Source organism: Polyodon spathula, chromosome 2 (assembly GCF_017654505.1).
Source record: "Polyodon spathula isolate WHYD16114869_AA chromosome 2, ASM1765450v1, whole genome shotgun sequence".
In the NCBI taxonomy this organism is placed as follows: domain Eukaryota; kingdom Metazoa; phylum Chordata; class Actinopteri; order Acipenseriformes; family Polyodontidae; genus Polyodon; species Polyodon spathula.
In genome coordinates this window covers 88,776,897-88,791,061 of record NC_054535.1, presented here as the reverse complement: position 1 = coordinate 88,791,061, position 14,165 = coordinate 88,776,897, and the positions used below count along the sequence as shown (strand labels likewise).

Sequence of the window (14,165 nt, the reverse complement as noted above, 5' to 3'; positions counted from 1 at the left end):
CAGTAACTCGTACTTCTCGTGCAACATTGAAGAATTGCATACAATACATTACTTGTTGCATTTAAACATATTAAGCTTCTTTATTCAAAACAATAGTAAAACAAGCTTTAAGCACTCCGTTATGAAGTTAGATATGCAAAAACTTCCACCTCTCGCGAGACTTAACTTAACGCTACTTAAAGCGACAGTGCTCTATTTCGTCTAACTGAAATTATACAGAAAGTATAGGGTATAGAACTAGCAAGTACATTTCTATACTCCGCAACAAATACTTACAACCTCGTGTTAAGTTTGATACATTTGCCACGAAGAATGACACGTTGTATTTAATATAAACCAACGGACATACACTGCTAAGCACAATTCTGTGAATGTCGAAAATGGAAATATATTTTCCATGTGTACACAGATAAACTAAAATAAAAGGTGGTATCGTCTCGCTTTCATCTAGGAAATTTATCAACACAAGCCTGTAAATCTAATGTTTTTGCCTAACTAATAACAACATTTGCATACGGCGAAAACATGTTAGAAAAGAAAATCCATTGATTTTCACGTCTAACATTGCCTTATCATTTCTTTCCATATAAACGCATAGTTAAACCATGTAATATTTGAACATAGTAATTAACAGTACATTTCAACCAGAACCTGTCTAAAACTGTTGTACGTCCTTAAAAAAAAACATTTTCTGACGATCCACTGTGAAAAATACAACGATGAGTGGAAGACACAATGCCATGTAGATCGTCAACTTAGAAACAACGTTTAAGATTTCAGTTGACCCAACCGAGACTGACAATTGCTTATTTTAAAAGCTGATTCAGAAAAATGTAACTTAAACTTAAGTAAATATATTATAGTGTAGTATAGTCCAATTAATAGTTAATTGACAGTTTTGTACAGTGACTGCAACCTCCTTGCAGTAGTTTGGTGTTATATTTATTTTTAATATTGTGAAAATCCATTATAATCTGTGGAGATTTGTTACACTGATTTGATTTCAACTGCAATGCCCTCCACCCTTTATAACAGAATATTCAGTATTTATTCAATGTCCAGAAATGTGTGACGCACTACTCGATTTTCATCAAAAACTTTATTTGACATTCTTCAATTGTTGGAAAAGGAAATTTGTCAGTAGCAGATCATATTAAAGCAAACAAAACTAACAAACCCGTGGATGATGAATCTTGCACTAAAGTCTGCAGCAACACCAGCTTTTAAACATCTATCTTAACAAATGTATTCTTATTATTTAGATTTATTTGTGGGTCTTTTTATGTGTCAGTCATCTTTTTAAGTTTAAAGTATCCTATTATAACGCAGAAACCTATCTAAACTCCAATTTCCCTAATCTAACATTTGTTCTATTTGGTGCAGTATTTCCTACACACACTGGAGGCAGTGCATTATTTACAATAACTCTACTAGAAAATTGCTCTTAAAAACCTAGAAACATAAGAAAAATGCCAACATGCAGCAGTTGTGGTGCTAGCCTGGATTAAGCATAGAGTTGGGCCTTGATTATAGAGCAGTTTTTATCTGCCCTTTATCTTAGCTACTGTGACTCCAGTTCTCACAAAGCCAGCACTGATACAGTTCCTGACTCTGTAAATGCAGTTTTGTGGTTTTCTAAAATACATTTATTCTCTTGACAGGCTCCTTACGTATTTCAAAATAAACACAAACACATGACCGGTGGCACCATTTCACTGCTGACAGGAAAAGACAGCAGTTTCAATGAAGGAGTTGCTTAAAGCACCTTTAATTTCTATATCAGCTGTCATCTCCATGTGACATTTCAGCTGTTTTTACAAGTCAACTGCTACAGGTTTGAAATAAGCGACAATGAACTGCATAAACTGAGACATGGCTTTTAGTTTATCACATTGTAACAGTAGTTAAGTTAAGAAATAGTGCACATGCCTGAATTCTCGGATGTCTCAACGCAGTGATGGCTCTTCTTGTCATATCCAATAGTAAATTATTTTGATCCTATTCTTTGTTTATGAACACAATGCCACACATCAACACAATTGTAAATGCAGATTGTTATCACCAAAATATGCATCCGTTCCTGATATAAAAAATAAAAAATAAATAAATAACAGAGCTATTTTGTTAGTTGCTACCTCTTTTCCCTTACGCCTGATGCGACTATCCAAACAAATTAATGTTAAAGGTTGTGTACATTGTTGTACTGGTGAAGCAATGGAAATGTGCCTAATCCTGTTTGTATATTTGTCCAGTGTCCTTAGCACTTCCAAATTGTATTCAGGTCAAACTGGTTATCTCTCCCAACTTCAAAGATATAGTCACATGAGACTGCATGCAAATAGTTCAAATTCCACTTGAACACCACTGCAATTGAAATCACCATCATGCTATTCACGACTACGGTCACAATGTATCTTACATACCAGGACAGCATTGATTCAAAATATACGCTACATATTAAAAGGTAGTTGTAATTTTGTATCAGTCATGCAATATTCTGAATGCTGAAGCCACTCTTTTGGCACAAATACGTCACCCATAATACTTCACTGCTAATGTGAACACAAATTGGACTGGCACAAATCAATGCTATGGATTTTCGAGAAGCCTAGATGTAGGTGCTAATGTTGCATAAACTCTATAAAATAACAGCACTGTCGCAGAATATTTAGCTTGGTTACAATTGTGCCAGTAACTAGAGCACATATATTATATAAAATCACTGGATAAAACGTCTTATTTCCTCCTGAATACATTTTTGCCTTAATCCACTGCCATAAATTGCTCCACCAGAAATTATGTATTAACAGCCAAACTTGCTAGTTATTTAAGCACTTTAGCTCCAGTACTAAATTAACTGTGTTGAGGTTATTTTACTGTATTTAAAGCATTTAAATACAACAGGACCTTTGTGGTTTTGGAGCCATGCTTCTGCTTCAGCGATGTACCAGGCACCTATTATTTTTTAATAACCTAAACACAGAAACAGTGCGGCAAGATTAGACACCTACAATAATGGTGGTGCTTATGTACATTTATGTTTGTTTCTGTTTCATTTTAATAAGTTATTTTGTTTACATGACAGGAAAAGGGCTTGACAGTTTTATACGGCAGTATATTTAGGTAGGTTAACATTGATTGCTATGTGTGCTGGCAGCTGTGACGCAGAAGGCGCAAGATGAGACGATGGAAAAGTGCTGTGGAGAAGAGCCAGGTAAGCAGAATTGTAAGGATTGTCCTTAGGGAAAGTGAAGGAAAATTAGGCCTCTGGCTCTCTTGAGCTGTGTTTAGGCCTGACGGTAGTACAAATGCTCCAAACCTGGAAATGCAGAGCTGGAAATGCACAGCTGCAACCTCTCAGCTGCTAACTCCTCTGTTTATTATGATATCATAAAACTACCTGAGTTTGCTTAATGCTTTTAGCAAACAGCTCGGTAACATAATGGAAGGATATTTTATGGCTGGGAATCACAACATCAGTTAAGTATACACCATTTGAAAATAAGAAATGGAACAGGTAATACAAAAAAGTAATTAAATAAATTAAAGTGGTTACAAAATGTTTCATAATAGCAATTACACACTCCAGTGGGTGGGACAACAAGAGACAACCACACCCGAGAGGTATTAGAATAGAAGCAGTCAGCTACCTCATAATATACACAGGGGTGTGGTCATGTGACTGTCACCACCCAATACCCTCTGGCTTCCTGCAATATTGCTTACATTGCAATAATGAAATGTGCAGAAACAAAAGGAACCTGTTTTCAAACCATTTTATTCTGTCAAATTAACGATTTTCAAAGGAGACAAGCACCTGTTTATTTGACAAAATTAGAGCCAAAAAACTAGGGCATATCATTCAAGACCCCTTAAAACCAAGTGGTTTGGTAATCATTTTGTAACATTATTGTGGATTTTAACCTTTTCAAATGGGTGAAAACACACAAATGATGTCCCAAAGGTATAGTAAGTAAATTGATAATCATATGAAACTGCCAGAGCATGTGAGGAAATATAAGTAAAAGTAAAGCAAAATATGAAAATATATGGTCAAGTGACAACTGTGACTTGATAAGGGGTATATGCAACCAGTTTCTCCCTCAACACAGTTGCTACATTGTCTAACACGTCTATCAAGACAGTTTGCCAGATAATCCAGGAATGTCAATTTCTGTATAAAACTAACCTTGGAAGCTATACTCGGAGCGGAACGTTGTGGGCTATTAAGGCCATTTCTCATGTTTTGCCAGTTAGTGTACATATAAACGAAGATACAACTCGGCTTCCCTGAAAACAATAATACCTGGTGAGGTTGAGCAAAATTCGGCAGCGTTAGATGTACGTTATCCGTGAGGTACCTTGTTTCAGTCGTCCAATAACTCCTATCCCAGGCGCAGGTGGCAGTAAACAAGGCTTGATTATCTCTGGAATGAAAACACCAAATTGGCATTATTATAGAGTTAACTGACCATTAGTCCCTTTACATTTCAACCTGGTGGTAGGTGCATTGCAGCCCCACTGCCAACAAAATCTCTAAAAAATAAGAAATCCACATTTTTCAATAGGGTTCAAAAGGAGCAAAACACCTGAAAATTTAGCAAAAAGTTAATTGGGAATTGGAGTAAATGCTTTGAAAATAAACACCTCTCAAAAAGTGTATCTCAGCAAAATTATCATTTTGAGCTATTTATAAAAGAGGGATTATGTAAAAGGTCCTGGCACAGGGCGGTAATAATAATGTGCTGATCACTATCAAGCCGGTATAAGTTCCATTAATAATAAACTCTACTTAAGCAGCTATGGGCACCCAGTAGGGGATAAATATTGTTTACATCAAACACAACTACTACGTGTTTACTTTGTAATTACATTTTAATATAACTTACCAAATTGCATAAGACACTCAATTGGTAGCAGCTGTATATCTTATTGTGACGATGAATGAAGATCCATCAAATCGAACACTTGTCAGCTTCCCTATTTGTATATTGAGTTGTAAATATTTAAGTGGTGCTTCTGTGATTAAATCACACTGAATCGGGATGATATGCTTGTTTACATTTTAAACAAGCGGGCACATAAACAGGTGTCTGTCCAGATTGTGCTGCTTCAAGCTCAATATTTTTGTCATAATAACCTAGTTTTTTGTAAGTGTGATTGATTCTTCTTCCATATTTCCACTTTAATAAAACATGTTATCAGAACTTCAGAAGCAGTTGTATCCTGAGTAAAATATCCTCAGCAACCTTGTTCTATTTTAACAAGGGTTAAAAGAGAGTTAGCCAAGGTTTTTAAATGGTCCCACTTCTGTTCCGTTGAAGATCTTTTGGTTATTTGCTTGTATTTTATACTTCCTTTCATTTGGAAAATGCAGATATTTCAAAGACAATGTTACAGATGAAAAGTTGTTGTCGTAGTAACTAATCCCCTGATCTAGGGCAAATGTACCAGGATGCAACAGTTTACACTGTAATTGAAATATTTGCATATCCTTAATGTAAAAAGACAAAAGAGTGACCAGCAATAAAACTAATCAAAGATAAAACAAAATGTATATTTGTTATCACTCTTTAATGTGTGTCTAATGTTAACTGAGTTACCTCACACCAGCAACCTGCAAGTTTTGCTAAGTTATATTTAGTCAGCTCTCTTCATTAATATGTTGCATCAGCAGCACTTGAAATGTACTGAACACAACAACATTAGCTCACACAGACTGCCTGCCATTACTGACAATAAGGGTTGCCAAAAGTAAATAATGGCCTAGTTTAAGCTGTGAGGAGAAGGTGTTCACTCGGTAACTCACATTTGTCACTGTGTACCCTTTTTGACAAATGGAGTGAAATTAAGGAACACTATTTAGAATCTATATTTGGGTTTGTGTCACCCAGGCATTAGCTAATGAATTATGCAGTAATTATGACGATACCCCCCTCATTTTCTCTGATTCCTCACAATACTGGTTAATAAGTGTGTTAGAGCTGGGTTTAGGATAAAACTGCAACAGTATCACATGGTAAAACTTTATACAAATTATAATTACTGAAAATGATTGCCAAGATAAACTAATAAAAAACCCTAAACCAGAAAGAAGTGATTTGCTGTGTGCCCCAGCAGTCTCAGTGCTCTACCAGAAACGCAATGCAAACCATGTTCCAGACCCACAGCACAGGGAAACACAGCAATCAGTTAGCTGTTTGAAAATAATTTTTTTTTTTTTTGCTGTACTAGATAAAGAAACTTCAATTCGATGACAGACGTTTCAACTAGAAGTCTTTTACAATGTCTTAAACGTTTGTCATTGAATTTCTGTTTTTTGTAGTGCTTTTCAATTCGGACTATTGAGTGTTTATCAGTTTTGGATGTTGGATAAACCAATGAGTAACTTAATCATTGCAGACACCATGATATCATTTAAAGAAACTGGCTGAATGGTCAACAGGTCATCTTTTTTAAAGAACTGCTGAGGCTACTTTTTCAGCCTATGTAAAAAGGTAAAATCATGGAAAAATGTTATAAATTACAGTTCAGTTATTGAAACAAACAAACTTCTACAATTTTACCATACAATGTATCTTTAATGTAACACTGAAAATACAACAAATGCAGTTGTGGGCGAAGTTCTGGCTACACGATATGACATAATCAGTTCTGACAGGACTGTTTTTTTGCCAGAGAAACAACTACTGATTTAAATATTATTGAAGTTTATATACAGTTTCAGGATTTAAAAACTCATTATACTCTCACCAGTTTCTGACAGCAATATTTTCTCCTGCTTGCTTGTAATAACTTCATCCTTTCTGATGCTGCGTCCCACCCATAAGATTAAACCATCAAGCTGTGACTTTGATACAAATCACATCTTTGCCAAATACGAATTCAATGTAAAACCAAGACTTACCCTGCCTGCTTCCAAAGGTTGCAATTCCAGCTCTGAGGTAGAAGCTCCCTTTTATTTAGGGGTGCAATACCCATAGCTGCTTGCAATATAGTTATATACTTTTTGTACTTCATCTTGCACATTATAGACTCACTGCTATGCTATAGGAATCTAATAACTACAGGAGGTTACCAGATGCCCACATAGTTATACTGATTTTTTTTTTTTTTTTTCCCAAAAAAGGGGAGCTTTAGTTAATAAAATGAGAATTTGCTTTCTGACTCTCATGAGCGTCATTCTTACATAATTCAAAAGATCCCCAAACATTACACTAATGAAAATGCTCTAGAGGGATAATTGCAGTACTAAGCCCTGACAGATAATGTACATTCCCACATTTCCTTTAATCCTCAAGCACAGCGCAAAAGCTAAATCTTTCCCTTACATTAACCCACACAGAACTTTGACTGTTTAAAAAATAATAATAATAAAAAAAAAAAAAAACTAGTCATGTTACTACACATTGGTGCCAACTGGGAGATCCCAGGATGCTGTTTTCGACTTAAAATCTATTGGAACCAAAGCAGAGCCAAGCATCATGAGAATATACAGCTTTGAAAATATAATTACACTAGCAGCTTCCAGTGGTGGATTACTTCCTCTAAACTGTGACATTATGAATAGTCTTTAAGTACAGGGACTTTGAGTCCCAGTACTTCTATGATGAGTGCCAAAACATTTGTAAACATTTACAAAAATAACACTATGTAACACAATTTTTGTTCCTGGGTAGTAAGTGTTATTTCCTAATTGCTTATGCCTCAAAAGTATAGAAAATGGCTATTATTCCCCACAAACTTTGCTTTTGTGACCAGGACAGTGATATTTCAAAATATCACTATTTCCAATGGGAAAATGGGCAAATGTGTGTCTTTTCGTTCACATAAAGTCAGAAAAAAACAACATATGAATCCAAATTAACATGTATTTATACTAAAGTAATACAAAGATGACTACAAAAGATTTAGAAGTGAGTAGTTTTTCGAGATTTACAATTATACTGTATTTGTTACACAGTGTAATTAAACACAATTAAAGCACATGAATAAAACAGAACAAAAGGCTTAACTTTTGGCACATTCTTGTTCTTTGTATGAATTTAATCAATTGAAAGGGTAAATAGCTTCAAATGACATCTTAATTGATTTATATACTGCAATCATACTGGTACCACGTCTGCAAAAATAAAGATTTTTCTCTAGATGTGTTTTTACCTGGATTGGCACTTACTAGGATGATCATTTTAGTTGCCTGCATGTTGCATTTACTTCCTGGTTCTATTCAAATCATGTGTCGTAACCTTTTTTAAAAAACAAAAGTCACTTTCTCACATGAATGGAATGGAATGAGGAAGTAGAAGCACCTAGCAGGATTATCCAAGCAAGCTCAAAGTCAGGGAAGTACACTCAATAAGTTCTGCAAATCTTTCATTTGAAAATTTGGTCAACAACTATTGGTTTCCTACAAGCACTCCTTTAGTCTAAAATGGACTGTTGGTAAAACACTTAGGTAATTGGTATAAAGATAGTACAAAAGACTAGTTACTTGTAACGTTTTTAATTGTTATATTAAATTAAATGGTGAGATTATCTTGTGTATCCGTTTTTTACATATTTTTACAGTATATATATATATATATATATATATATATATATATATATATATAAATAAAATGCTGTTATGTTCAAGTAAATTACATAAAATCTCCACTTCTGTGAGTGCAGATCTGCAAAATTCTTTCCTTAGCTTAGCAACTGGCAGAGGTGCACTAAAACGATGACATTACAATATAAATTCCTTTCACTGGAGCAACCAAATCTATGGATTTAATAACTTCTGGATTATACCTGAGTTAACCCAAATGTTGCTTTTTATAGCATCCCACTACTTAGCATTGCTGCCTCTGGTGTATTACAATATTGTTTTTTGTTCTATTTAAATAAAATCACAATTGTTTTAATATTTTCTTTCCCATCACTTAAATGCACTCACTACTCAACGTTTTACAGTTTTGAGTAGTTATCTGTTCTAGACCTGTGACAATGTTATACATGCCAATGTGTTTTGTAATACTTTAATAAAATAAGTTTATATCTTATGATATTGATCACTTGGATCAATGGGTTTCAGGGATAGTGACTAATCTTATTGGAAGTCGATTGGCTGAGACTATCCATGAGGTTTATAATATAAAGTAAAAAATATTAAAAGAATTAGCTGATCCAGTTATCTCTGGGGCTCAAAAATAACTACACATGATATATTTTAATCTTTATGAGAAGTAGTAAAATAAGAAGACATTATTTGGTAGGTTTTTTGCTATGTCATGCTTGGAATATTTGAGTAGTGCAAGTTATGAGGAACAACATGTTAACAAATGCATTTAAAAAGATAACTGCATGAGGACCTTGTACATGGTAGAAAGCTCTAAGTGTAAAAATGTGCAATGAACCAAACAAAGCTGTATTGCTTGTAAAAAGTAATTAACTAACAAAGCCACTCTGGCGATCTGAAATAGAAAGCATATCTGACACCTTTTCAAACTAGTGAATGTTCTCCACCAGACAGGAACTAACAGGCTACAGAGATAAGATGAGCTGCCTCTTCCATTACTATAAAAGCAACACACTGCACATTGTGAACTGTATTACTATTATAAACAATGACGTCCGTAACATACACCCCCCTCCATGCTATAAACTCTGAATAATTTAAAGCTATCATTATGATTAACAGGTTGATGACTAAGACATAGATCAGCAGCATGAACAATAGTATAGAATAAAAAATGGTAATTAAATGTTAAATCAGAGTTTGAATTGTGGTTTTACAGATATGCAACAGCACCGTGATAAACGGATGGATGTACCGACACTGCCCAATACCCCCAGAATCAGATATTGCTCATATACAGTGCATGGATAAAAGTAAAGTGTGACAGATGTATATCTGTACATCAGCCTCTTTTTCTCAGGAGACCTCACCTCAAGCGCAGGATCATAAGAGAAGTAATATCATTCATGTTTTATCTGTAAAAGAGTTTACCCCCCTACAGATACACACCACTAGAAAATAAAAAAAGTGTGTAATTGGAGTAGTGCAGCAAAAATAGGTTATGTTACAAATGTATTATAATGCAAGGCTAGTTTCTGGAACTTCAATCCAACACATTTACTCTAGAGGAGCAATGCAATTCCCATATACATAATAAGAATAGCCTCTAATAGCAGTTATAATGCACCTGTCATTAAAGTGTCACATTTAACTGTTTGCAGCAGCCACATTGCATTTTTGCTTATAAAGGTAATGTCATGTTGTGTAATCTCCTAACACCCTTCTACAAGCATCATGCACTGCTACTATATATAACGTAGCAGCACACTGAAAAACAATCTCAATACACATTTCTATTTTCAATGAATCCTTGCTAAATCATCTTTCCTGAATCTCAATTTAAGTCCTACATCAAGAAACTTACAGAGAATAAAACATGAAATGAAGAGACCTCAGAGACTGAGTGAGTAGCTTTGTTATGGTTTGCACAACATATAAAGCAGATTTTTTTTTTTTTTTTTTTTTTTTAACAAAATAAACATTTTACATGAAAGAAACTTCTACTACTGAAACTAGTATCTTTCAAGGCCTAAGACGGTGAATGCTGACAGAAAATGGATTTAGGAATTACTGATATACACTTGTATTTAGTACCTTTAAAAATGCCCAATTTTACTTTCACCTCACAACAACCCATATCTGATCCAGGAGGACCAACGATCATATTGCGGCCTCCAACCTCATTGTCAAAACAACTCTTTTTCACTCACCGACCTGCAGAAGTTATCATGCTACTGATCTCTGGAGGCGTGGCTCAGTCTGGCCAGTCTCCGTCTGGACTTACCAGGCACCTTGCCAGTTGTAGTGTGGTGAAGCTCAGTCAGTCTTTCTCCCTGACACACAGAATCAAAAAGGTCAATGCATTGCTCCCTGTGATCCCCCAGACAAGGTGAACAATTCACTGCGGTTGCAATTCAAACCGCTGATCTCTTGATTTTACAACTTATCCTGCACTCAATGTGATAGCAATTTGACTGTGGCAGCACAATTCAGCTAACTTGAATACAACAAGCACCTCTTAAAGTATGCTTTTTACCCTAGTTAACATATCTCTTACCAGTTTCCAAAGATATGTGATAACAATAAGAAGGTGGAACAAAATAAAAATGTGTATCATGTTTAGTCAAGTCTTAATCATGTTTCAGTGCAGCTATGATTTTCTTGAAATTTATCACAGCTTTTCAACATCCTGTCATGACATGTACAGTACCGTATTGTAAGTATGACAGATAAACTCTCTTTGACACTGCAAAACAGTTCAGTTTCAACTGCTCAATACTCAAAGGCTGCCCTCAATAGGCATGTCAAAACAGGCATAGCTTCAGGGATTCTGAGCCAAGTCTGGGTTTTAAATAAAAAACTTATTTTGCAAGTCCTCTGAAACAATAATGATGCTGTTACTTTCCAATTAATGAAGACTGGAATATATTCAATTGCACACACAATTTTTTTCCCCAAGCAGATGCAATGATATTATTATTATTATGGTAGCACAATGAAAGACAATGATTTATTTTAATGGACGCTTTTTTGTTTATTAACTGTTAATAACTATTAACTATTAACTTAATGACTCTCCACTGTCACTCGATCAAATATCAGTTAAATGGGTTTTAATTAGTTTTAGTGCGTTAAAATGCCTATTTAACTAACAAAAATGAACACAATTTGTGAATACATTAGCAAGCTAGTTGTTAAAAGCTTATAAACTAAAAAGTGGCCATTAAAATGAAGCACAATAAAGTTATCAAGCTAAAAGAAAAAAAAAGTCAGCTCAGGTACCACTGTTGTTACCTATTTTCACCTTGCACTGTTCAAATACGGCCATTCAGAGCAATATATATTTGTAAGTGCCTCCATTGTCTAAAATACACATGCTTCTTAACACAGGAATTTGATTGTGCTCTGTAGAAGCTCTCTCTACCTCTGCCTGGTTGAACTCCACCCCACCCTCACCCCCATCCCCCTTAGTTTAGTTAGTTTATTTATAGTCAACTTCCCTAAAAGGCAGACAACCTCGTACCATTTTCATAGACAAGTTGTTTGCATTAAAACAGCTACTGTCATTTTAAATCTGAAAGTGTTCCTCATGTGAAATCAGGAGTATGTTCATGCCGGCCCTGTTCTTGTGCTCTTGTTTTTATGTGGATCACTGAGACATGAGTTAAAAACATCAATGACAGGCGCTGTCAAGAATGATTGTGGAAATACTACATGAAAAATACATGCTCTTACTATTTGCTTGACCCTGACCTTCAGCTCTCCAGGGTGTTCATTTGAGTAAAGGAAACAGTCAGGGTAGAGCTATATTTTAACATTTCTGCTGTGTTTCTCACCAGAAAATGACTAAATTACAAACCTTTGTAGAAAAGTCAACACTCACTTTGAGCGTATGAGTGTGTGCTTGCATGGGAGCCACACCTTAATCCTTTAATGTGAGAACAGCCACTATGACCGATACCATCTGGTTGCTAAATTGTGTACACTGGGCTTGTGGTACACTGTATTTTAACCACTAATATGTAACCTGCCTGTGTAGCTTTCCATGTGCTTTCCTATACATTGTATATAGAAAAACACCTTTGCAGGATCTTACATAATGAAGGGACAAATCTAAACTTCTTATTCAGTTAGAATCTGGTACCAAATTAATGGTGTAACAAAATGTAATGGGATCAGGAAAAGTTCTGCTAATATGAAATACATTTTACTTTTCAAAATGATATTAAAATGCTATCCTGGACAAAAGCCACAATATTCACCAAAACAAAGTTATAGTGATGGACGCATATTTAATCAGTTTAAACATGTTGTACAGAAATGGTTTGTTTTTAATAAGTGTATAGACTTAAATAAAAAAAAAAATTAAAAAAGATTACATTAGATGGATTTTTTTTTTCAGATTTAGGCTTTCAATTAGTAAACCTTGTAACTTAGATTCCACTAGTTCACTGCATATCAGCTGGAGATAATTAACTGCTTATATAACATGGAACCTGGACAGTGTTGTACATGATGTGACTTGCCCAAAACAGTGTTGAAGACGGACTCAACATTCGACACACTAATGAGTTTCTTTACATTTGTAGTACTGTAGTTTAGTTTGTGTATTCAATATGTATCTATTTATCTCATAATTACTTATGGCGTGCAAGAATACTGATTACACCCTCGCTGTCAGCTACTGAACTCAACAATGTGACCAGTTCAACGGGTTTCACTTCCTTACTGAAAATACAAGAAACAAAATAACTTCCTGATATGTGGATTCAAACTTACCGTGCTTTTAACAGGTAGATCAACAGGAAAACAAATCTGGATCAGTTGTATTTTTCATTGGTTATGTTGAATACACTTGTTAAAGATCACCAAAGATCATCTTTGGATTCTAGAAAGATAATTTCCAAGTTGTACGTATCTGAACAGACCGTGTGACAATATGACACAATGGTGCTGTGAAACTGAACTATTTGCTTAGCTACCTGTGTGACCCAGGTGTAGTAGGTGTGTCCTTCAATGGGTAACCAATCGAGAGGTGAGTTTCTTGTAGGCCGACACAAGTAAACATTATTACACTATCTATGGAGAGTTTCATTTTGCGTCGACCATCGGAACAGTTTTGTGTACCAAAGGTACATATGTTCTCCATCTCCACCCGTCATAAACATTTACATACACATAAACAGGAAACACAACTGTGTTAATTCAGTAAAACACTGACAAACTAAAAAAAGGAAACCTATTACTGTGTAGTTTTCGAATGACGTTCCAAGTCACGTAATCCTTAACGTGTGTCTCGAGCTGGTGGGCAGACAAGCCGTACCCCTGATTCACTTAAAGCGGTTTCAGACCTTAAAAAACGTTTAGTTTGCTTTTATGAAAAAAAATGGTGAACACTTGTGTAGTTAGTCATTGGCTATTGCAGTAGGCACGGACGAGATAATGTTTCATTTTATAGGTTGTCGAGTTATACAATTGCAGGGAGAAAAAATAAAAGACATAACGCAACCAAGATTAGGCAAGTGGTTAGCTAATATATCAAGGGCAGACCCGAACTGGAGTGTAGCTGCTTGTCCTCAAGAGTATGTTAACGACATTTCATTAA

General features: G+C 35.1%; 1 protein-coding gene across 7 annotated transcripts in view; it reads right to left on the bottom strand.

Moving 5' to 3' along the window:
* Positions 1-13,517, bottom strand: part of LOC121303167 (tight junction protein ZO-2-like) — a 48,612-nt gene extending 35,095 nt beyond the window's left edge. Inside the window, exons 1-3 of one of the 7 annotated variants that reach the window (XM_041233711.1) lie at positions 13,340-13,517; positions 10,845-10,893; positions 4,362-4,427 (exon numbers count right to left, since the gene is read on the bottom strand). Coding sequence is in view for 1 of the 7 variants with exons in the window: in XM_041233686.1 (XP_041089620.1) it covers positions 4,307-4,427; positions 10,771-10,790 (141 nt within the window). In the remaining 6 variants the exon portion in view is untranslated. Of the gene's footprint in view, positions 1-4,306; positions 4,428-10,770; positions 10,794-10,844; positions 10,894-13,339 lie in introns of those variants that run through there. The other 6 variants (XM_041233720.1, XM_041233702.1, XM_041233755.1 and 3 more) reach the window with 6 other exon arrangements.
* Positions 13,518-14,165: the final 648 nt, after the last annotated feature.